Source organism: Macaca mulatta, chromosome 10, assembly GCF_049350105.2.
Source record: "Macaca mulatta isolate MMU2019108-1 chromosome 10, T2T-MMU8v2.0, whole genome shotgun sequence".
NCBI classification, from domain to species: Eukaryota; Metazoa; Chordata; class Mammalia; order Primates; family Cercopithecidae; genus Macaca; species Macaca mulatta.
In genome coordinates this window covers 86,390,017-86,414,675 of record NC_133415.1, presented here as the reverse complement: position 1 = coordinate 86,414,675, position 24,659 = coordinate 86,390,017, and the positions used below count along the sequence as shown (strand labels likewise).

At 44.2% G+C, this 24,659-nt stretch overlaps 1 protein-coding gene and 1 long non-coding RNA gene across 13 annotated transcripts in view; one reads left to right on the top strand and one right to left on the bottom strand.

The window, feature by feature from the left end:
- CBFA2T2 (CBFA2/RUNX1 partner transcriptional co-repressor 2) overlaps nt 1–24,659 on the bottom strand; it is a 163,406-nt gene that overhangs the window by 3,208 nt on the left and 135,539 nt on the right. For 4 of the 12 annotated variants that reach the window (XM_028828320.2, XM_077951529.1, XM_028828322.2 and 1 more), the window contains 6 exons: nt 21,319–21,500; nt 19,609–19,862; nt 15,906–15,991; nt 14,419–14,614; nt 6,139–6,207; nt 1,283–1,473 (listed from right to left, as the gene is read on the bottom strand). In XM_028828320.2, the coding sequence (XP_028684153.1) occupies nt 1,283–1,473; nt 6,139–6,207; nt 14,419–14,614; nt 15,906–15,991; nt 19,609–19,862; nt 21,319–21,500 (978 nt within the window). Of the gene's footprint in view, nt 1–317; nt 1,474–2,034; nt 2,269–6,059; nt 6,208–14,418; nt 14,615–15,905; nt 15,992–19,608; nt 19,863–21,318; nt 21,501–24,659 lie in introns of those variants that run through there. The other 8 variants (XM_028828321.2, XM_077951530.1, XM_077951528.1 and 5 more) reach the window with 4 other exon arrangements.
- On the top strand, nt 4,055–11,786 carry LOC144332082 (uncharacterized). Its single transcript, XR_013399833.1, has 4 exons — nt 4,055–4,118; nt 7,729–8,485; nt 9,450–10,807; nt 11,441–11,786. It is a non-coding gene; the product is annotated as an uncharacterized LOC144332082 (long non-coding RNA).

The window sequence follows — 24,659 nt, the reverse complement described above, 5'->3', positions numbered from 1 at the left end:
GGAGTTCGAGACCTGCCTGGGCAATATAGCGAGACCCTGTTCTCCACAAAAAAAAAAAAAAGGAGGAGAGAATGAAAAGGGAGAGGGATTAAAGAAACTATTTTCTCACAATCCATAATATCTGTATTGAAGAGCTATAATAAGGAATTTCACCACATCCTCTGTGATAGCAACATGATATTTAGGCATTTTCATCTGCACATTGGTCAAGGTGGGTGAATCACTTGAGGCTAGGAGTTCGAGATTAGCCTGGCCAACATGGCAAAAACCCATCTCTACTAAAAATACAAAAATTAGCCAGGAGTGCTGGCACGCACCTGTAGTCCAAGCTACTTGGGAGGCTGAGGTGGGAGAATCGCTTGAACCTGGAGGTGGAGGCTGCAGTGAGCTGAGACTGCACCATTGCACTCCAGCCTCGGTGACAGAGTGAGTGCTGAACTTCAAGAGAATGTCCCAAAGACAGCTGGTCTCCCATCCAGTAGATGAGATCTACCTACTTACAGAAAGAAACTGGTTTCTTGTTTTAAAGCTGAAAAATGACTGAAATGAAAGTTACAGAAAAACTGCATTAAATCCAAAAGGGCTGCTCTCATGTTGTCACAGGTTGTTTACTTTTTCAGTTTGTTCATTTTTCTCCTTACTGTAGTACCCAAGCGTCCTGTATAGAACCATCACCAAGTCCTGGGCCCTGGGCAATCAGGCAGATATATCCAACCTGTTACCTCAGTCCACAAACCAGCTATCCTTTTTGTAAAAAGTCTAGGTGCTATAGGACCCTGCACTTTCTTACTCCTGTATCCTGACTTCAGCACCAAGGAGTATAACAGTTGCATTCCCTGAGCCACAGTCTCCTCATCTGCAAATTAGGGATTCAACGTTATCCACCTCACAGGGCCACTGTGAGACTCAAAAAGAAAATATACAACTTTGCTGGTGTCTGGCACACAGTAAGCCTACTCTGTCAATGCTGGTCATTATCATCATCATACAATTACACAAACTCTGTCTTTAGGGTGAATTCTCAAAATTTAAACCAATACACTGAGCCTCTCTCTATATATATATGTGTATGTATGTAAAAATACAATGTAACAATTCACTATCTTGGCATGTAAAAAAGTTTTAGCGTGAGAACCAAAACTCTTCTGGCACTGGATAAAAATTATCCTCGTCGAGCTCAAGGGTGGACTGCCTATGTCTTCCTGCCCAGTGTATGAGAGGAAGGCAGTGGGCGTGGTCACTCCAGCCACCCACCCCGGCCCCCAGGGCGCAGAGCTCTGACCTCCGTGGACTCCTCTTGCTCGTTGATGACGAGGAAAGCGTCCTCCGCGGCCTGCCGCTTGACGTCCGCTATGGTTTGCTCCATTCGTGCTCTCTCTGTTGCAATTACTTCAAAGGCTTTCTGCTCTGCCTCAGCGACAGCCTTCTGTACTTCTGACATGGCCTGAATTTTCACCTTATTCACAGCTTCTTCTAGAAGAAAGTGACAGTAAAATCAACTGGCCGAGAAATCTTTTCCCTCCCACCCCACTGCAATTCTAAGTAAGGACAGAGCTGACACAAAATGATCTTTTCTAAAACTCCACAGGGAGAAACACATGATCTTCACACTCATGTGTCCATCACACAGGTGCTGGCTGGTACCGAGATGGAGGTGGTCACTGAGCTAGGGCTGTGGACACAAGTGACTAGACACAGACCACACTCTCCTGACTGCTTGTGACCAAGTATGAAAGTGTTTCAGGTGCCATCGTGTATGTCACTATAAGAAACTAGAGTTCCAAGGAGAAAAGTGATCAGCTCTTCAGTGGGCAGGGGAAATCAAGACAACGTGTTGTGCTTGAGATGGTAGATGGAAATGAGTTTTTGCAAAGTCTTGCATGCCTAACTAAGAAATTTGACTTTTTCTTTTTTTCTGAGACAGGGCCTTGCTCAACTGTTGCCCAGGCTGGAGTGCACTGGTGCGGTCACAGCACACTGCAGCCTTGACCTCTCTGAATCATGATCCTCCCACCTCAGCCTTCTGAGGAGCTAGGACTGCAGGCGTGTCCCACCACACTCGGCTAATTTTTAAATTTTTTTTGTAAAGACGATGTCTTACTATGTTGCTGAGGCTTGTCTCAAACTCCTGGGCTCAAGTGATCCTCCTACTTCAGCCTCCCAAAGTGCTGGTGTTAAAGTGTTACACGGGTGAGACACCACTCCCCGCTTGACTTTATTTTCTTTTTTTTTTTTTTTTTGAGACGGAGTCTCGCTCTGTCACCCAGGCTGGAGTGCAGTGGCCGGATCTCAGCTCACTGCAAGCTCCGCCTCCTGGGTTTACGCCATTCTCCTGCCTCAGCCTCCCGAGTAGCTGGGACTACAGGCGCCGCCACCTCGCCCGGCTAGTTTTTTGTATTTTTTAGTAGAGACGGGGTTTCACCGGGTTAGCCAGGATGGTCTCGATCTCCTGACCTCGTGATCCGCCCGTCTCGGCCTCCCAAAGTGCTGGGATTACAGGCTTGAGCCACCGCGCCCGGCCTTGACTTTATTTTCTTTTCTTTTTTTTTTTTTTTTTTTGAGACGGAGTCTCACTCTGTCGCCCAGGCTGGAATGCAGTGGCGCTATCTCAGCTCACTGCAAGCTCCGCCTCCCGGGTTCATGCCATTCTCCTGCCTCAGCCTCCCGAGTAGCTGGGACTACAGGTGCCTACCACCACGCCCGGCTAATTTTTTTTGTATTTTTAGTAGAGACGGGGTTTCACTGTGTTAGCCAGGATGGTCTCAATCTCCTGACCTTGTGATCTGCCTGCCTTGGCCTCCCAAAGTGCTGTGATTACAGGCATGAACCACCATGCCCGGCTGGCTTGACCTTATTTTCAAAGGAAACTCCATAAAGGTTTCTATGCAAGGGGAAGATTAAAGACAGAGATAGCAACCGGGAGACTGGTGCAATGATTGAACTGATATAAGAGGCTGAAGTTAGGCAGAAGTAAGTGGCACTGAGGAAGGGATGAGACAGAAAAAGGTGGGGAGCACCGAAGGGCCTGGAAGTGGGGGTGAAAGAGGAGAATGGTAGTGCTAGGCAATGAAATGGACAGTCCACACAAAGCCAGCATGGAGGCAAGAGAGAAGGCAGAGGTGCCTCTGGGGCATCCAGGTATAAATGGCCAGGAGGCAATTAAATAAGACTAGGTGGAGAAACATGGGCTAAAGACAGATTTGGGCAGACGGCCAAAAGCCCTGGGTTTTTAAACCCTGTCCACTTACCATCATGCTACCTGGTTCTTGATCACTTCCTCCCATCACCAATGCCCTGCTTGATTTCCCTAGTGTAGACACCGCAAAGTAACACATTGCATGTGTTTGAGCCTCAGTCCTATGAGAATGTGAATGTGGAGTCCCAATATACATAGCTCCCTACATAAGTCCACAGGACCAAACAATCCAGAAGCCTAAGGACAGTCACTCACAGTTTACCTCTTGCACACGGCACGGGCTCAAGGGAGGTTCAAACACAGAGTTCTAGGCTGCAATGAAACAACTTTCCATCATCTTATGGCTCTGACCTTAAGAAAAGAAAGTCTTCACCCCAGAGGTCAAGAACCTTTCAAAAGTCTCTTCTCAGATGCCTCTTATTGAGCCAGCGTAACAATGCTCTCAGGTACATTTTATCCCTTCAGCTTAACCATGAATTAGTAATTATCTTGGTTTGGCTAGCTATCTTACTGGAGGTCATCTAAGGTCACAGATGGCACCATAGCAGAGCAAGGACTCAAAACGAGCTGTCCCAACACCAAAGTTGGGCTCTTAACTATAGTTAACCAAAGGGGTCTCCCAAGTAATCAAAGTCACTAGTTTTAAAGATACCTTGTGGCTGGGCACATTACAGGCTCATGCCTGTAATCCTAGCACTTTGGGAGGCCAAGGCGGGTGGATCACCTGAAGTCAGGAGTTTGAAACCAGCCTGGCCAATATGGTGAAACCCCATCTCTACTAAAAATACAAAAATTAGTCGGGCATCATGGTCGAGGGGGCCTGTAATCCCAGGTACTTGGAAGGCTAAGGCAGGAGAGTTGCTTGAACCTGAGAAGTGGAGACTGCGGTGAGCTGAGATTGTGCCACTGCACTCCAGCCTGGGCAACAGAGCAAGACTCCATCTCAAAAACAAACAAACAAACAAACAAACAAACAAACAAACAAACAAACAAGGCCGGGTGCAGTAGCTCACGCCTGTAATCCCAGCATTTTGGGAGGCCGAGGCAGGTGGATCACCTGAGGTCAGGAGTTACAGACCAGCCTCAACATGGAGAAACCCCGTCCCCACTAAAACTACAAAATTAGCAGGGCATGATGATGCATGCCTGTAATCCCAGCTACTCGGGAGGCTGAGGCAGTAGAACTGCTTGAACCTGGGAGGCGGAAGTTGCGGTGAGCCAAGATCGTGCCATTGCACTCCAGCCTGGGCAACAAGAGTGAAATTCCATCTCAAAAAAAAAAAAAAAAAAAAAAAAAAAGACAGAGATCTTGTATACAGTAATTATTCTCTCACCTTATGATTATCTTCATTTCCCAAAATTCTATTCCACCTTTTATTAACATAATATACATTTTCCCATTTTCAGCTGCAAGGATTTTTACAAATTAATGTAGTTTTCCAAATTGTTTTTAATGGTGAAATAATACTTTATCGTACAGTGGCACAGGGGCTCACTGCAGCCTTAACTTCCCGTGGTCAAGCGATCCTTCCCCCTCAGCCCCCTAGGTAGCTGGGTCTGTCCACCCTGGCCTCCGAAAGTGCTGGGACTACAGGTGTGAGACACCCCACCCCACCCATACTGTTTCTTGTTTAGTAATCTGTATAATTTGTATTTAAGTCTGGACCATTTGCTTTTGAAAGGAAACATTCAAAGGCATGAAAGTGAGAAATGAGGCTGGGCGCTGTGGCTCACACCTGTAATCCCAGCTCTTTGGGAGTTGAGGCGGGCGGAGAAACCCTGTCTATACCACAAATACAAAATTAGCCAGGCGTGGTGGTGCATGCCTATAATCTCAGCTACTCGGGAGGCTGAGGCAGGAGAATAGCTTGAACCAGGGAGGCGGAGGTTGCAGTGAGCTGAGATCATACCACTGCACTCCAGCCTGGGCAACAAGAGCGAAACTCCATCTCAAAAAAAAAAAAAAAAAAAAAAAAAGGAAAAGTAAGGAATGATTCCAAGAATCTGCAGGTACTCGCTTAATTTCTTATATAAGCCTCTGATCAGTTATTGAGTGTCATCAACAAGGTCTTTTAAAATTGTCAACAACGGAGGGTTAAAGACAAGGGGTTAATTTATCAGAGATGCTTTATCTTACATTATCCTGACTACTAATAAGGAAAAATATTTTGCAATATGTTTATTTGTATTTCTCATAGCATAATGTGTCTGTTCATATCTTTTGTTTATTTGCTTACTACTGTCTAGATGCTCTTGAAAGAGTCTTTATGAATGTAGGTATTACATTTTTGTAGAAATAAATTTTATCTTAGTAAGAAAACCAAAAGTTGTATTGGACTTAAAAAATGAAACTGGGATGGGGAGGCAAGAAGGGAAAGAATGCCAATATTTGGATAAGGTTGACATTAGTGATGTGACGTTCATTCCCGAACTTACAAAATAGGCAGTCCCCACCATCCTTTATTCTTGTAAAAAAGAAGGCCTAGCAAGAACAGTCTTCACTATAGTAGGCACAGTGAAGGTGAAAGAAAGCACAGACGGATAACAGAGCTGTGTCTAGAGCAGAATTTGGGCACAAATGTGGCAGTAGTGTGAACACAGTGTACTGCAGACACCAGTGAAGAGATTAGGCAAAACGAACTCTGCTGCAGGCCCAGAAACGGGGCAAGTCAAGAGGTACTTATTGCCTCAGCGTGACCCAGTGGAAGAGTGTGAAAGGGACTAGAGGGAGCTATTCCAAACTCCTGACTAGCAAAGTAACAAGACAGGTATCAGGAGACATGCAGGACAAGCCAGAGTGGGAGACGCAAGAGCCTAGAGTTCTATGAGGAGCAAGTTTTATACAACCAAAGGACCCAGTTACCAACCATTCGCCCAGTTATCTGTTCTCTGCTCCCACAAATTAGTGAGTCTGCATGACCTGTGAGTAGTCAGACACATACCTGTTTTCTTCCAAAACTCCACAGGTACGTATCCTGTACCTGGCCTGCTGTTGAACTCTCTCTGAGAATCTGCACAAGAGACATAAAAAGCATAGGGTCAGAAGCTGTCTATGATCATCAGTTTTATTTTTGATCAGATTTCTCATTCACCAGTTAGACTCAAACATTTATTTCATTTAGTATAAAAAATTCTCATATAAGGGCTAAAAATCAGATTATAAAATAGTACACAGTAAATATTTAGTTTTAAAACACACATCCCCATCAAATGAACAAATTAACAGTATTTCAAAGTGGTGAGATTAAAAGTGATATTCACTTTCTTCTTTTTACTTACCTATTATGTCCTAATTTTTTCCCCTATCAACATGGGTTTTTAAGGTACAGTACTCCCTAAAATACAAACATAAGTGCACACAGATTTTTTTTTTTTTTTTTTGAGACGGAGTCTCACTCTGTCACCTAGGCTGGAGTGCAATAGTGCAATCTTGGCTCACTGCAACCTCTGCCTCCCAGGTTCAAGCAATTTTCCTACCTCAGTCTCCCGAGCGGTAGCTGGGAGTACAGGTGTACACCACCCTACCTGGCTATTCTTTTTGTATTTTTAGTTCAGTTGGGGTTTCACCATGTTGGCCATGGTCTCTTTCAAAATTTCTATGTGTTTCAAAAATTTCAAAATAAAACATTAGGAAACATTATCTTTAAATATGTACATAGAAAGTTCCATAAGAATACATTAATTGTTAACCATTGAGCCTATGGAAAAATGTAGGGGGAGGAGAGGCAGCATTTTTACAAATTACTTTTTGTGTGTGTGACAGGATGTTGTTCTGTCCCCCAGGCTGGAGTGCAGTGGTGCAGCTGATCATAGCTCACTGCAGCCTCGAACTCCTGGGCCCAGGTCATCCTGCGTCAGCCTCTCGAGTAGCTAGGACTTTAGGCATGTACCACCATGACCGCCTAATTTCCTTTCTAAATTTTTTGCACAGACAGGGTTTCACTATCTCAGGGTTTCCAGGCAGGTCTTGGATTCCTGGCCTCAAGCAATTTTCCTGTCTCAGTCTCCCAAAGAGCTAGGATTACAGTTGTAAGCCTTTGTGCCAGGCTGCTATGTAATTACTTCCAGTTCAATCTCAAACTCTCCTCCTGTTGTGTAAATCTTTTATAAATTTCATTCTTTTTTTTTTTTTTTGAGACGGAGTCTCACTCTGTCGCCCAGGCTGGAGTGCAGTGGCCGGATCTCAGCTCACTGCAAGCTCCGCTTCCCGGGTTCACGCCATTCTCCTGCCTCAGCCTCCTGAGTAGCTGGGACTACAGGCGCCCGCCGCCTCGCTCGGCTAGTTTTTTGTATTTTTTAGTAGAGACGGGGTTTCACCGGGTTAGCCAGGATGGTCTCGATCTCCTGACCTCGTGATCCACCTATCTCGGCCTCCCAAAGTGCTGGGATTACAGGCTTGAGCCACCGCGCCCGGCCATAAATTTCATTCTTAAGGAAATCTCCAGCAAGGTTCGGGGCTGTTCCAGCATGGACTGGGTGCTTTCTAGGCCTGCTTTGCCACTAATGCTTGGGGCTCTCCTTCACCAGCCTAGGGATTCCTTTCCTTCCTTTCTTGTGTTGGATCCTCTTTCAGCAATTCAGTGTCTCCCATTTTCTCATTTACTTGCACGTATTGAGGCATATCCTATAGTAGATACCATGGAGAAAGGGTAGGCAGGAGGCGCATTTTTTGAAAAATTGTAGATTACTAATCTAACACATAATTGTTTTGGTAGAATTCTAAATTAAAATCATTTTCCTTCAGAATTGTCTTCTAACTTTCGATGATGCTAAATGACTAAGTCTATTTTCCTGTGTTGTCTACTTGGTAGACTGATTCAACCTGGAACTGTCTTGCAGGTCTTGGTAGTTTTTTGGAATTATTTCAAAAACTATTCCATCCTCTCTACTTGTTCTGCTCACTCTTTTTGAAATTCATGATTTGGATATATGAGTTGGATAGATTTCTAATGTTCTTCTCTTTTTCTTACCAGAGATATTAACAATACTACATTATTGGTAGTTTTCTTTTCCCTGAAGAGCTACTATTAATTCTCATTTCTGTTTATGTCCGTCTCCAATATTAGAGGCTTACCTTGAGAGAGTGGTCACCCTTAACTGTGCACACATGCCACTAAAAAGCTGCCTGGAAGCCCTGTGACAGTGGATGAAGTCCATCTGCTGTGGACTTAACTAGAGGCACTTTTCCCAAATTTGCCTGCTTATTGAACTCATTAAACATATGTATTCAGATTCTTTTTTTTTTTTTTTGGAGATAGGGTCTTGCTCTGTTGCCTAGGCTGGAGTGCAGTGGCACAATCTCAGCTCACTGCAAGTTCTGCCTCCTGGGCTCAAGCCATCCTCCAACCTCAGCCTCCCAAGTAGCTGGACTATAGGCACACACCACCACAATCAGCTAATTTTCATATTTTTTTGGAGAGACAGGGTTTCACCATGTTGCCCAGGCTGGTCTTGAACTCCTGAGTTTAAGCGATCTGCTAGCCTTCGCCTCTCAAAGTGCTTGGATTACTGGCGTCAGCCACCACAGGTGGACTATATTCAGATTTTTGAGTCTCAGAATCATAACATCCAGAAGGGCCTGGATCTTGACTGTCATTCTGAGGAAAAACTGATAGCTGAATAAGTATTTTTTTCTTTGTTTAAAAATTTGGCCAGACGCAGTGGCTCAGGCGTGTAATCTCAGCACTTTGGGAGGTGGAGGCAGGCGGATCACCAGAGGTCAGGAGTTCAAGACCAGCCTAGCCAACATGGTGAAACCCTGTCTTTACTAAAATACAAAAATTAGCCGGGTGTGGTGGCGGGTGCCTGTGGTCCCAGCTACTTGGGAGGCTAAGGTTGCAGTGAGGCGAGATCGTGCCACTGCACTCCAGCCTGGGCGACGGAGCACACCTCCATCTCACAAAAAAAAAAAAAAAAATTGGCTGGGTACGGTGGCTCATGCCTGTGATCTCAGAACTTTTGGAGGCAGAGGTGGGTGGATCACTTGAGGCCAGGAGTTCGAGACCAGCCTGGGCAACATAGCGAAACCCCATCTCTACAAAAAATATAAAAATTATCCAGGCGTGGTGGCCTGCATGCCTGTAATCCCAACTACTCATGAGGCTGAGGCATGAGAATTATTTGAACCGAGGAGGCGAAGGCTGCAGTGAGGCGAGATCGTGCCACTGCACTCTAGCCTGGGTGACGGAGTGAGACCTTGTCTCAAGAGAAAAAAAAAAAGAAGTAAAACAATTTTACTTGCGGCTGGGTGCAGTGGCTCACACCTGTAATCTCACCACTTTGGGAGGCCAAGGTGGGTGGATCATGAGGTCAGGAGTTCGAGACCAGCCTGACCAACATGGTGAAACCCCATCTCTACTAAAAATACAAAAATTAGCTGGGCATGGTGGCACGCACCTGTAATCCCAGCTACTTGGGAGGCTGAGGCTGAGGCAGGATAATCACTTGAAGCCAGAGGCGGAGGTTACAGTGAGCTGATATTGCACCACTGTACATCAGCCTACTAGGTGACTCCATCTCAAAAAAAAAAATTTTTTTTTCTTTACTTGCGAAATTAGATGGCTGACCAGTCCATAAAATATTAACATGCAATAATGAAAATATTAATATACAATTTAATATCATAAGCCTGAGTTCAGGAAAGTGAACAGTACCAGCAACCCCAAATTCCTAAGAGGTCAGTCATGGCCATAGTAATATTTAAATAATGCTAGCCAGACTGACAATCCTGTCCTAAGAATAGACGTAGCTAGAACTCACTAACTCTGCACCCTCCACCCACACAGCCAGAGGAAACCATTCTCCTGATCTCTGTGATAAGCATTTTCTTCTTTTCCTTATGGTTTTTGCACTTATTTATGCATCCTTTAATAACACCTAAATACATTCCTTGCGGCCTGGACAAAATCTGTTTGTGAAAACATTGTGAATCACAAATTTTCAGGTAGGAAAACTTAAAATGCATTAATTTAAATGGGAAAAGTAATAATGCCATCTAAAGCCTCTAGTCAATTTATCTCCAAATAACCATGGTTTTAACCATCCACACCATGGATTTCCGCATAACCCAATACTTTTATTTATTTATTTAGTTATTTATTTAGCAACAGGGTCTCACTCTGTTGCCCAGGCTGGAGTGCGGGACGTGATCTCAGCTCACCGCAACCTCCGCCTCCCAGGTTCCAGTGATTCTCGTGCCTCAGCCTCCCGAGCAGGTAGGAGTACAAGCACGTGCTAACATGCCTGGCTAACTTTTTTGTATTTGTAGTAGAGACAGGGTTTTGACATGTTGGCCAGGCTGGTCTAGAACTCCTGGCCTCACGTGATCCACCTGGTTCAGCATCCCAAAGTGCTGGCATTACAGGCATGAGACACTGTACCTAGCTAACTCAAGACTTTAAAAACACTATTTATGCTGGGCACGGTGGCTCACGCCTGTAATCCCAGCACTTTGGGAGGCCGAGACGGGCGGATCACGAGGTCAGGAGATCGAGACCATCCTGGCTAACACAGTGAAACCCCGTCTCTACTAAAAATACAAAAAAATTAGCTGGGCATAGTGGTGGGCGCCTGTAGTCCCAGCTACTCGGGAGGCTGAGGCAGGAGAATGGCGTGAACCCGGGAGGCGGAGCTTGCAGTGAGCCGAGATTGCGCCACTGCACTCCAGCCTGGGCGACTGAGCAAGACTCCGTCTCTCAAAAAAACAAAAAAACCCCCCAAAAAAACACTAATTACTTGGTCAGGCATGGTAGCTTATGCCTGTAAATCCCAGCACTTTGGGAGGCCAAGGAGGGCAGATGACTTGAGGTTGGGAGTTCGAGACCAGCCTGGCCAACATGGTAAAACCTCATCTCTACTAAAAACACAAAAATTAGCTGGCTGTGGTAGGACACACCTGTAAACTCAGCTACTCGGGAGGCAAAGGCAGGAGAATTGCTCAAACCTGGGGAGCAGTGAGCCAAGATTATGCCACTGCATTCCAGCCTGGGTGACAGACTAAGACTCCATCTCAAACAAAAACACTAATTACTTATTTAAAAGTCATTGGTGAGGCCAGGCGCGGTAGCTCATGCTTGTAATTCCAGCACTTTGGGAGGGCGAAGCAGGTGGATCACAAGGTTAGGAACTGGAGACCAGCCTGGCCAACACAGTGAAACCCCATCTCTACTTAAAAAAAAAAAAAAAAAATTAGCTGGGCACGGTGGCAGGCGCCTGTAATCCCAGTTACCCAGGAAGCTGAGGCAGGAGAATCGCTTGAACCCAGGAGGCAGAGGTTGCAGTGAGCTGAGATCATGTCATTGGACTCTAGCCTGGGAGATAAGAGCTAGACTCTGTTTCCAAAAAAAAAAAAAAAGGTCATTGGTGAAATTCTTTTGAAATGTCTATTATTGGTATAAAAATATGCCAGAATGTAAAACAACTATGTATCTAAGAACTCATTTCAGGCCGGGCATGGTGGCTTACGTCTGTAATCCCAGCACTTTGGGAGGCCAAGGTGGGTGGATCATCTGAGGTCAGGAGTTCAAGAGCAGCCTGGCCAACATGGTGAAACCCCATCTCTACTAAAAATACAGAAGCAGCCAGGTGTGGTGGCGGGTGCCTGTAATCCCAGCTACCCAGGAGACTGAGGCAAGAGAACTGCTTGAACCCAGGAGGTTGCAATGAGCCAAGATCGTGCCACTGCATTCCAGCCTGGGCAACAGAGCAAGACTGTTTCAAAAAAAAAAAAAAAAGAACTCATTTCACAGTTAGACTTTCTTGATGAAGCTAACTGTACCCAAGCTCCTCATATGTCATCACAGACCAGTAGCACTTTTTGGAGTTATTATAGTTCACATTTTGCATATTACATTTATTTAGGATATGAATTATACTGCCATTCTATACTAAAATGGACAATAAACATAGAAATAAACATGAAATAAACACATAAATGACACTAAAATATACTATTTAAATCAGGTTGATAGTGCTCTCAGAAACCTGATAGAAGAAAACATGTATCCATGAAGAGCTAAACCTAGAATGACAATATAACTTATCATCCAGATTGCCTTCATTGTTAGAATGAGGGAAGTGCTAGTAACAACTGTAACAGGATACAGGCATAAACTGGACTGTCTCAGGCAAATCAAAAAATATGGTCCCTAGAGCTAATCCATGATACAAAAGGTGGGAAAGGTGAGTAGTGGTCATGCACAGCCATGTTTAAATGACTCCAGCAAGATCTGTATCTTGGCTCAGCAACCTCTGGCTCACAACTGCAGTTCCCTCTGTACTCTATGCTTCTCGCCTGCACATGTGTAGACTCACTAACGGATGAGGTATGGCTTGGGTGTAAACTTTAGCTAAGACTCCAAAAGTCTTTCTCCCTGTCTGAAAGTCACACAGGGACTATCTGCAAATGTTCAGAAAGTGAGGGAGACCAGAAGGTTAGCTTTGTCTGTTTTTGGAGGTTGTTTTTTTTTTTTCTTTTTCTTTTTTTGAGAGGGAGTCTCTGTCGCCCAGGCTGGAGTGCAGTGGTGCAATCTTGGCTCACTGCAAGCTCCGCCTCCCAGGTTCAAGCCATTCTCCTGCCTCAGGCTCCTGAGTAGCTGGGACTACAGGCACTCGCCACCACACCTGGCTAATTTTTTGTATTTTTAGTAGAGATGGAGTTTCACCGTGTTAATCAGGATGGTTTCGATCTCTTGACCTTGTGATCCGCCCACTTCAGCCTCCCAAAGTGCTGGGATTACAGGCGTGAGTCACTGCGTCTGGCCTGTTTTTGGAGTTTTTACAAAAGGAATCATACTAATACTATAACTCTACGTACGTGTTGATGCCTTGTTGTGCTAGATATTCCACCTAATGGTGGTATTCCATGGTTGGCTCCAGAGCTGCTGCTGTGGGTGGGGTAGGGAAAGGGGAGCCTTTAGCTCCCACTGTCTGGACATACTGTATTAATTCTGGCTTTGCCTCGAGTTTTCCTTACAGTTTTTTAGAGACTAATAGCTGCCTTCAATGGAACATGCTAGGTCTGTCGTAAGAGACTTGTTCTCCGTGGTGAACATTTGGGAACTCAGAGTGCGTGGGAAAAGAGTCTGATCACAGATGGCTTGTCACTCAGCTATGCCTTTGGATAGGGCACCTTCTCAGTTACTGGGTGAATGTGCTGGAACATTTTGAGGGGAATAACTGAGGCTTGCTGGATGTACTCTGGATTGCTGCTGCTTTGGACTTGGAAAGGCAAGGGGGGGCAACCTAGTGTGGTACAGTAAATCCTTTTGTAGGAGGCCACCAGACCACGGAGGATTGAGTGGTATTGTTCTGAATGGTGGGCTGGGGACAGGAAGAAGGAAGGTAAGGTAAACACTTTCAAGGCTACTGTGAGAAACAAAAGTGATGACACAAGAGTGCCTAGTACATACATCCAGCCAGGCTGAATTTGACAACCAAACACTCTTTGACCAACACCTAGCACACACATATGTAGAGAATCAAAGACAGAACAAAATCACAAATATTCTCATTCTCCACGAAGAAGAATTAACATTTTTTGAACGTGCCTGGTACCAGTCTGGGCACAGTGGCTCAGGCCTGAAGTCCTGGTGTTTTGGGAAGCTGAGGCAGGAAGATCGCTTGAGGCCAGGAGTCCAAGGCCAGCCTGGGCAACACAGCAAGACCCTGTCTATATAAAACAAACCCCACCCTCCACCCCCACCCCCCGCCACCCACCAAAACATGCCAGGGGCTTCATATATTTTCTCACTTCCTCTTCATAATCACCTGAGTCTCCCCAAATCCACAATCAAACACCACCTTTCTTTTTTTTTCTTCTTCTTTTTTTTTGAGATGGAGTCTTGCTCAGTAGCCCAGGCTGGAGTGCAGTGGTGTGATCTCGGCTCACTGCAAGCTCCGCCTCCTGGGTTCATTCATGCCGTTCTCCTGCCTCAGCCTCCCGAGTAGCTGGGACTACAGGTGCCCACTACCACGCCCAGCTATCTTTTTTTGTATTTTTAGTGGAGAGGGGTTTCACCATTTTAGCCAGGATGGTCTCGATCTCCTGACCTCATGATCTGCCCACCTTGGCCTCCCAAAGTGCTGGGATTACAGGTGTGAGCCACCACGCCTGGCCGAGCACCACCTTTCTTTAAAGTCAAGTAGAAAAAGCCTTCTGTGACATATTGGTGGGCTCTAAAGGCTGACATTTACTCTGGGTTCCCCGCAGACTCTCCCCTTACCATTGCTGAGAGAATCTGTACTCCCAGGGCTGTGTTGCCTGGAGACCAACTCAGTCCCTGTTTTCCTCAGCTCTGTGTTTTCATTGTACCGTCTTTTCCAATAGTTGAGTTCTTCACGATCTGATTCCTGACAGCGCCGCAGAACTGCCATGGAGCGCCTTGTTTTCTCTACCATTTCCATAATGCAATTCAGCGCCTGAGTCAGAGAGGGGGCCAGGCAAAGATGAGATGAGAACATCCAAACAACCATAAATCAGCCCAACGCAGTATGAGGAATTCAGGTTCCTTAAAGTACAGGTTTAGGAATATCAAGTTTACATTTAAAACCCTTTATTGCTATCTGTTTCTCCATCAGCCAGGAAGGACGTTGGTGTTGAGGCTGACAAACCTATTGAGGACAGTAACTACCAGGGCTTCCAGTGTTTGGACAGAACCTCAGATGCATGGCCTTCTGGCCAACTGTCTACGATTTCATGTTACTGCAGCATTTGTTGTATCCCTGGGGTCTGCAGCACTCTGTAAGTTTGCTGTGGCTGAACCATAAAATAAGGTATACACAGATTTCTAACAGAAATTATGAATTTTGATAAGATGAGGAAGGTTGCTATCTTTCAGAATGCAAAATAATTTTGGAATATAAACAATTTTGGGGGGTTGAATTACCTAGAAGTTTGTTACTGACCTGTGTTCTAAAACTACGAAACATGAATATGTGGGCTAAAAAACAATTCTCTTTACTACAGAAGGAGCAGAATTGAAAAAAATAAAAAGAAAGTTTCTTTCGATAAAAATTTAACAAATAACAAACGAATTCTGTCTTGCTATGTTGCCCAGACTAGACTTGAAGTCTTGGCTCCTGGGCTTAAGAGATACTCCTGCCTTAGCTTCCCGAGTAGCTGGGACTACAGGGATGTGCCACTGCGCCTGGCTACAAACCTTTGTTTTTAACCATTATACTACATGACTTTATTTGGTTTCTGACCTGAAGTGATCATCCCATCACAAAGATTAGGGAGTGACTGTAATTCTTTAGCTGAGGGAGTAGTAGCTAAACCAACTTTTATTAAAAGCAAAGGATGCCATGGCTGTGGTTATGTTCACTTCAAACATTCATGTTCCTTTAATTATTGGTAGCATTAAGAATCAAAAGTAGGCTGAGTGCAGTGGCTCACACCTGTAATCTCAGCACTCTGGGAGGCTGAGGTGGGGAGATCACTTGAGGTCCGGAGTTTGAGACGAGCCTGGCCAACATGGCAAAACCCTGTCTCTACTAAAAATACAAAAATTAGCCGGGCGTGGTGGCATACACCTGTAATCCCAGCTACTCTGGAGGCTGAGGCAGGAGAATTGCTTGAACCCGGGAGAGGTGGAAGTTGCAATGAGCTGGGAGCACACCACTGTACTCCATCCTGGGCAACAGAGCGAGACTCCTGTTTCAAAAAAAGGTAATAAAGAATTAGGGACATTACACACTACAAGATTCTTACATGGTCAAGATGTTTCCATTCATCAGCCCATTCCCTTTCTGTCAAACGATGATCTACCAACTCATCTTGATAGCCTCCATTTAGACCTATTAGAAATCAGAGATTAAATTCAAAGACAGCAAGAAAAACACAATAGAAGCAAATTCTACCAAGTAAATACACACATATTCATCATTACTTTGAACACACTATTAAGGCAATGATTCACAACGGGGTGGGGGACCCACAAAATGACAATATAACAAACAAAGGATCACTATTCAGATTATATTAAGAAAACCCCAACAAATCAATTGTAAAACACAAAATAGCCCTAAAGAAAAAGAGGTAAAAGAAATAAACAGGTATGTTATACATAGCATTTAACACCTAACATATTGGAAAAAATTAAAATGTCAGATAATACCAAGTGTTGGCAAGGATGTGGTGCAATGTGAGTAATTAACCACCAAAACCAGAGTGTCTACTGGTACAAACACTTGGAAACCGCTTAACATTATCAGTAACTTAAAAAAAATTTTTTTGGTGGGGGGATAGTTTTGATATATACTGAAATTTCCAGGAATGGAATAACTGTGTGAATTAAAGGTATACCAATAAGAATTGTCTACTATTTTGAAGAACTCAAATCATAAACAGCAACAGTGCTTAGTCTTTGAGTCATTAACACAACACCCCTGTTACCAGTCTGAATTTATAGGCATAATATTCATAGTGACTATGTATCAGTGTGAGAATCTGTTTATTTCAGTATATATTGAGTTCCTCATGATCTGTACAATCTGTCAAAAAATGTAGTAATAAGAGCCAGGTGTGGTGGGGCGTGCCTATAGTCCCAGCCACTCAGGAGGTTGACACAGGCAGATCACTTGAGCCCAGGAGTCCAGCCTGGGCAATATAGTGAGACCCCATACCTAGTTTTTGGCATACTTTTTTCTCAAGTCAAACTGGCAAAAAATGTGCAGAAGAAACCATTAGCAAGTCAGCTTTTTTTCCCTGCACTGTGCTATTTCCAATCAAAGGAAGTCAGTTTTCCCTTAACAGAGTCTTATTCTGTCACCAGGCTGGAGTGCAGCAGCGTGATCTTGGCTCACTGCAACCGCTGCCTCCTGGGTTCACGCCCTTCTCCTGCCTCAGCCTCCCGAGTAGCTGGGACTATAGGCGCCTGCCACCATGCCCGGCTAATTTTTTGTATTTTTAGTAGAGACGAGATTTCACCATGTTAGCCAAGATGGTCTCGATCTCATGACCTCATGATCCGCCTGCCTAGGCCTCCCAAAGTGCTGGGATTACAGGTGTGAACCACCATGCCCAATCCCCACAAGCAGTTTTTAATAGATAAAAGAGAGGCATAGGAGTAACGTGTTGAACACTAGGATTGGTATCCTAACATACTGCTAGTACATCTAAGCCTTGGGCATAAGACAATTGGGTTCTGAATTTTGTCTCTGCCAATTATCAGCTATGTGATTTTGGCCATAGTTCTTTCATCTTTCATCTGTAAAAAGGGGATAACAATTGCCTGGGACTCCTGTGAGGATTAAATGAGACAATGTACGTACAACACAATCTAAGTGGTAGCTATGACTCAGTAAATGTTGGCTCTGAGAACACCATAGCTGCTACAGCCTTCCCTATTCAGCTACTATCCCACTACATGATGCCAGGGGCCCCAATGTGGCCAAGCATCTGAAAGATGCTAGTGAGCCTAAATAAGAGGAAGTCAGGGCAAATGTGTTGCAATTTCTTACTTAACAAGGTACAAACGGAAATTTAGGGAAACCCTGGAAGCTGATAGCCCTTTAGTTCCCTGCTCTGACAGATGCTCAGCAGTTATACTCCAAAAAACCTTATACTGAAAATGTGTACGAGTACATGACAAAATACTCTGTCCAAAACTAGAAGAGGTTTGTTAAGGTTTCTTTTCTGTTTCTTCCTAAATTTAATGGTTTCTGAGCACCCAGGTACCAGGCACTCCAAATGGAACAACAACCCAGCACAGGGGGTGGTGTTATTTCCATTTAGAAATTACTCTTCTGAGGCTCAGAGAGCCCAAGCAACTTGCATGAGATCACACAGCTAGTTAGGATGCAGAGCTGAGATTTCGAGATGCCTCACCTCCTGACCTAAATGTCCATGCACTTTCACCTCCAAGGTGAAATCTTGCATCTTTCTCGCTTAATTTTAAAAACTTTGTTTTTTTTGTTGTGTTGAGGCAGGGTCTCATTCTGTTGCCCAGGAGGGGAGTGTAGTGGCACCATCATGGCTCATTGCAGTCTTGACCTCTTGGGCTCGTGCACTTCTCCTGACTCATTTTTTTGCTTTGTTTTTTATTTTTTGTTTTTGTTTTTTTTGGAGACAGAGTCTTGCTCTGTCGCCCAGGCTGGAGTGCAGTGGCATGATCTTGGCTCACTGCAAGCTCTGCCTCCCGGGTTCACACCATTCTCCTGCCTCAGCCTCCTGAGTAGCTGGGACTACAGGCGCCTGCCACCTCGCCTGGCTAATTTTTGTATTTTTAGTAGAGACAGGGTTTCACCGTGTTAGCCAGGATGGTCTCGATCTCCTGACCTCATGATCCACCTGCCTCGGCCTCCCAAAGTGCTAGGATTACAGTCGTGAGCCACCACGCCCAGCCCCTCCTGCCTCATTTTTAATTTTTGTTGTTGTAGAGATGAGCTCTCCCTATGTTGCCCAGGCTGGTATCAAACTTCTGGCCTCAAGTGATCCTCCTGCCTTGGCCTCCCAAAGTGCTGGGATTATAGGCATGAGCCACTGAGCTTGGCCTAATTTTTTTTGTTGTTGTTGAGACGGAGTCTCGCTCTGTCGCCCAGGCTGGAGTGCAGTGGCCGGATCTCAGCTTACTGCAAGCTCTGCCTCCCGGGTTTATGCCATTCTCCTGCCTCAGCCTCCGGAGTAGCTGGGACTACAGGTGCCCGCCACCCTGCCCGGCTAGTTTTTTTAGTAGAGACGGGGTTTCACCGTGTTAGCCAGGATGGTCTCGATCTCCTGACCTTGTGATCTGCCCGTCTCGGCCTCCCAAAGTGCTGGGATTACAGGCTTGAGCCACCGCACCCGGCCGCTTGGCCTAATTTTAAAAAGATTTATAGAAGAACTGCAAAAGGAGCACAGAGAATTCTCACATATCTTCAAACAGTTTTCAAATGTTAACATTTTATCTTGTTTGCTTTTTCATTCTCTTTTTCTGAATCATTTGAGAATAGGCGATACCCCTTTATTCTTTTTTAGACAGGTCTCACTCTGTCACCCAGACTGAATGCAGTGGCAAGATCATGGCTCAATGTAGCTTTGACTTCCTGGACTCAAGTGACCCTCCTTCCTCAGCCTCCCTGGCAGCTGCGACCACAGGCGCATGCCACCAAACCTGGCTAGTTTTTAAAAGTTTTTTTGTAGAGACAGGGTCTTACCATGTTGCCCAGACTGGCTTCAAGTGATCCTTCCACCTCAACTGGGATTACAGACAGCAGTCACCACACCCAGCTGTACTTCTATCATATCATAGCAACAAGGTATCAAATAAGATTAATACCAAATAAGATCAACTACGATTCTAATAGTCTACGTATAATATTGTTTTATCCAATCAGTGGGAAAAAGCAATCATGATATTATTTGACTTTATCATTGAGTTGGAAAGAAATCCAAGAATCCAGTCTGAATTTACCATGCTACTTAGGTTGCTTACCGAGACTGTGGTGTCTATCACGAACTTCTCGATGCTCTAGCATCTTGTTGGGTTCCCGATACAGGTGAGAAGTTGCAATATCCTCTAAGGTGTAATGCTGAAGAGGCGGAGGGGTAGGATGGAACTGGCCCCCAGGATTCATTAGGGGCACAGTGAGAGCAGGACTGTGCCGAGGAGCAGGGCTGATGGTACATACTCTCTTGGCAGGAGGCTCAGGAGCGATTGTATCTCTATCAAAACTATTCTCTTCTCTCCTATAGAAGAAGCAGAAGTGCGTATTTGATCCTGTCAACAAGTTTTCATGCAGACATTTCCCTAGAACCTAGTGTGTGTTAGCTATTTTGCTATACACTGGCATAAACAGGAAGACTCTAAGGAAAGGTGTGACATGAGGCATGAACTGAACTGTCTTCAGGGGCCAGGCACCTCATGTAAATTGCTGACTTATACCAGCATGAAAAAGGAGGTCAAATCCATCCATAACCAGACAGAAACATTAACCCTCATAATGCAAAGGAGAGACTAAGGAGATGACAGCCTTTTTCTAAGTTATAGGTTCAACAATACTTAGGAAAGTATTAAGGTCAAATTTGTTACCATGGAGGTGAATTACCGGAAAGAAACTACATGGGAGGAAAAAGGCTCATATAACAAATCCAATTGTATCTTTTTTTTTTTTTTTTTTTTAAAGCCAGTCAAATTAACCCTGGGTCTAATTGTGTAGTGGCAGGGTTTTTAGTCACTTAGATCCAACTGTAACAAGTTTTCTACCTTTATTTATTTTTTTACTTAAAAAAAAAATGTCATTAAAGACTATCCACTATTGTTAAAATACTGCCTTCTTTGATAACCCATAGAATATTTTGATAGCCACTCATAGGGAGTTTTCTAAAATAAATTTATATTAATTTCAATCTCAGTAAAGGTGAGCCATTGGCAAATATTAATAATTAATTGCTATACTTTTTCAAAACTTCTCATATCAGAAAAAAATGCACTTGACACAAAAGGCATTTGGCAGATTGTATTGCTTTCTTTCTTTCTTTTCTTTTTTTTTCTTTTTCAATTCTTTCTACAAACAGCATCCAAGAAAAGGCAGAAGTATATTCCTGAGGCTTCTGGAACAGTCGATCCCATAAATTCTCTAGAGTAGAGTTTCTTACTGGGTGTGCAGGCATCTGAGGAGTTTCTGAAAAATACTCATGCCTGGAAGCTACTCCCATAGATTTTACATGTATTCTGCAGCGAGGTATTGGAATAAAGCAAAAATAACCATAGAAAGTCTGAGACATTCGGCTGGGCATGGTGGCTCACACCTGTAATCTCAGCACTTTGGGAGGTCGAGGCGGGCAGATCTCTTGAGCTCACAAATTTGAGACCAGCCTGGGCAACATGGTAAAACCCCATCTCTCCAAAAACAAACAAACAAACAAACAAATAAAAATTAGCTGGTCATGGTGGCATGTGCCTGTAGTCCCAGATACTCGGGACGCCTCTGAGGTGGGAGGATCGCTTGAGCCCAGGAGGCGGAGGCTTCAGTGAGCAAAGATTGTGCCACTGTGCTCCAGTCTGGGCAATAGAGCCAGACCTTGTCTCAAAAAAAGGTTGAGACATTACAACCACAGCAATCAAATTCTCTTTATTTTATAAGCAAAAGGGAAGGCCAGTGTGGTTCCAGGAAGGCAAGGACAGCAAAGCTTATCTGCTCACCTCTCCGGACTGGGCCTCTTCCCATTTCCGTGTACCTCCATGAGCAGCTCTGACGAATCAGCAGGCGATGCAATGCTTGTGTTGAGCAGAAGGTGTTCATGCTGAGCGAGGTACTGGGATGGGGTCTGCTTGGCTGCCCGAGCGCAGTGCAGCAGTTCTCGCTGTAGCAGGGGAAGGTTGGCCTTGAAAGGAAGAGGCAGTTTTTCCAGTGTTGGGCCCTACACAAGAGGGCTCAGCACCTCAAAGGGCTTTCACAAAGCAGATGATACAAGATAAAAGTTTTTCTCTCCTTGGCAGTCTGATTTTCATATACTTCTGTGAGTCAATGATATCTCTTATATTGCACCTGAATTACTGGTTCAGTTGTCTCTTGCCCAAATCAGATGTAAATCTGCCTAAGGAAGAGACTGCACCTTATTTACCTTTGCAGCCTAGTATACAGGCAAAGCTCAATAAAGGGTTGTTAAACATAGTAATTTTAAAACATATACTTCTGAAGACTTTAGTCAGTGAGAGAATTACTACCGCCTCTGTGGGAGTCATTCCAAGCCCTGGTTTCTCTCTTCTGAACCCCAACTCATCTCTGATAGCACTACTCAACCTTCCTTCATGTTCTCTATAAAAGCTGCCACGGAATTCTGCAAACTGTGATTATTCTAAAACATGGGAGTTTGAAAAGGAGCACTGGGAGTGATATAAAATGTAAAAAGATAATTCACGGCCGGGTGGGGTGGCTCACACCTGTAATCCCAGCACTTTGGGAGGCCAAGGCGGGCGGATCATGAGGTCTGGAGATGGAGACCATTCTGGCTAACACGGTGAAACCCCGTCTCTAGTAAAGACACAAAAAATTAGCCAGGTGTGGTAGCGGGTGCCTGTAGTCCCAGCTACTCAGAAGGCTGAGGCAGGAAAAGGGCATGAACCCGGGAGGTGGAGCTTGCAGTGAGCTGAGATTGCACCACTGCAGTCCAGCCTGGGCGACAGAGCAAGACTCCGTCTCAAAAAAAAAAAAAAAAAAAAAAAAGATAATTCATTAAGTAGATATTTTTCTCTCTCATACTTAGAAAACCTGTAATAGGAACAAATCACATTTTAAAACCCTATACATCTTTTAAAGCTGAGAACTTGATTTCCTTCATACACAGAATTTACTTTTCCCATTTTTATCAAAAAAACCATAAAGCAGAAATTATATTTTTCTCACCAAATTTAAAAGCAATGCAGGCTGAGCTCATAAGCAAAGGCTTAATCCCAAGGGACAGATGAGCAAGTGAAAGGAGAGTTTTAATACATGCAAGTAGCCATCCCTTCACTGAGGGTTAATTTAGCAGGCACCATAATTAGTGACTGTTTTAAAGCAGAAATAAATTGACAAAACCCTAAATGCTAGCCAAAAAGCTGCCATAACAACCTACCTCATGCTGTTTTCCAAAATAACAGAGTTAAGAATAGGGAATTTGACTAAATAAAACTCTTTTAAAGTCTGTTCTATAACCTCAATCTTGTTGCAACTGTAAAAACTTAATTGAAAAAAACACCATGTCAGATCTTTACACTGGTGACATGTGTCCCATGATGAATAAAAAACATGCTAATTATTTCCTATTAACACAAATTTCACAAATCTTTCTTGATTCTAGAGTCTTGGGGAAATAATTGTCTACCAGCTCTGACATACATAAAGAAGACCAAGATAGAACCAGCACAGCTGTTTCAGGGCTCAAAAAGGCACCACAGGCTGCTCAGAGCAGCCGAGGCTTCAATGCCATTAGAACTGAGCAATGATACAGGCTGTGCACCCTAGACCGATGCATTTTCCTGTGCTCCAATATAAGGTTTTAAAAAACTGGTATCAGTACTTTAGTAAGATAACCCATCTGTCTGATGCTATTACATTTTCTTAGGAAATGAAAATAAGGTAAAAGAAAGCAAAAGAGGCATATTTATTTGACCAGACAGTAAATATTACAGGCTTTGTTAAACAGCAAAATTAGATGCCGGGCACAGTGGCTCACACCTGTAATCCCAGCACTTTGGGAGGCCAAGGCGGGTGGATCACAAGGTCAGGAGTTTGAGACCAGCCTGGCCAATGTGGTGAAACCCATCTCTACTATAAATACAAAAATTAGCCAGGTGTGGTGGCGCATGCCTGTAGTCCCAGCTACTCAGGAGGCTGACGCAGAAGAATTGCTTGAACTCGGGAGGCGGAGGTTGTAGAGCCGAGATCGCGCCACTGCACTCCACCCTTGACAACAGAGCAAGATTTTGTCTCCAAAAAAAAAAAAAAAGGCAAAATTAAAGGTATTATAGAAATACTCATAAAAGAAAACAAATTTCCATAAATATTGACAAAATTCAAAATACAGTGACAACTGAATAGTTTTTCTGTAAAATGATTCTAATCAAATCAACACCAGAGAAAACCAAATCCAGGTGCACAGACATTAGTGGGACATGTGGTGAAATATGAATAAAGTCTATAGATAACAGTGTTGTATGAATGTTACTTTCCTGATTTGATATCTGTATTCAAGTATTTAGATGTATAATGTCTGCAGCTTACTTTTCTTTTTTGAGATAGAGTCTTGTTCTGCCACCCAGGCTGGAGTGCAGTGGCACAATCTTGGCTTACTGCAACCTCCACCTCCCAGGTTCAAGCAATTCTCCTGCCTCTGCCTCCTGAGTAGTTGGGACTACAGGCATGTGCTAATTTTTTCTATTTTTAGTAAAGACGGGGTTTCATCATGTTAGTCAGGCTGGTCTCTAACTCCTGACCTCAAGTAATCTGCCTGCCTCGGCCTCCCAATGTGCTCGGATTACAGGCGTGAGCCACCACACCCAGCCTTGCAGCTTACTCTTAAATATTTCTTTTTTTATTCTTTTTTTTTTTTTAATTTTATTTTTGAGGGTGTCTCACTCTGTCACCCAGGCTGGGGTACAGTGGCAGAGCTCACTGCATCCTCTGCCTCTCAGGTTCAAGCGATTCTCCTGCCTCAGCCTCCCAACTAGCTGGGACTACAAGCGTATGCCACCACACCTGGCTAATTGTTTTTCTATTTTTTTGTAGAGATGGGGGTTTCGCCATGTTGGCCATTCTGGTCTTGAACTCCTGAGTTCACGCAATCCATCTGCCTTGGCCTCCCAAAGTGCTGGGGTTACAGGTGTGCACCACCGTTTGAAAGGATTATGTTCCATGTAAATATAACACGGCCTCATTTCATTTATCATGTAAACATGATAATGCAGAACAATCTCTCCAAACGTTATGCTCCATAGAACATTATTGCAGAAGACATCTTTAGAAACTAGACTGTCTGGGGCTTGGGGAGACATAGTGTCTT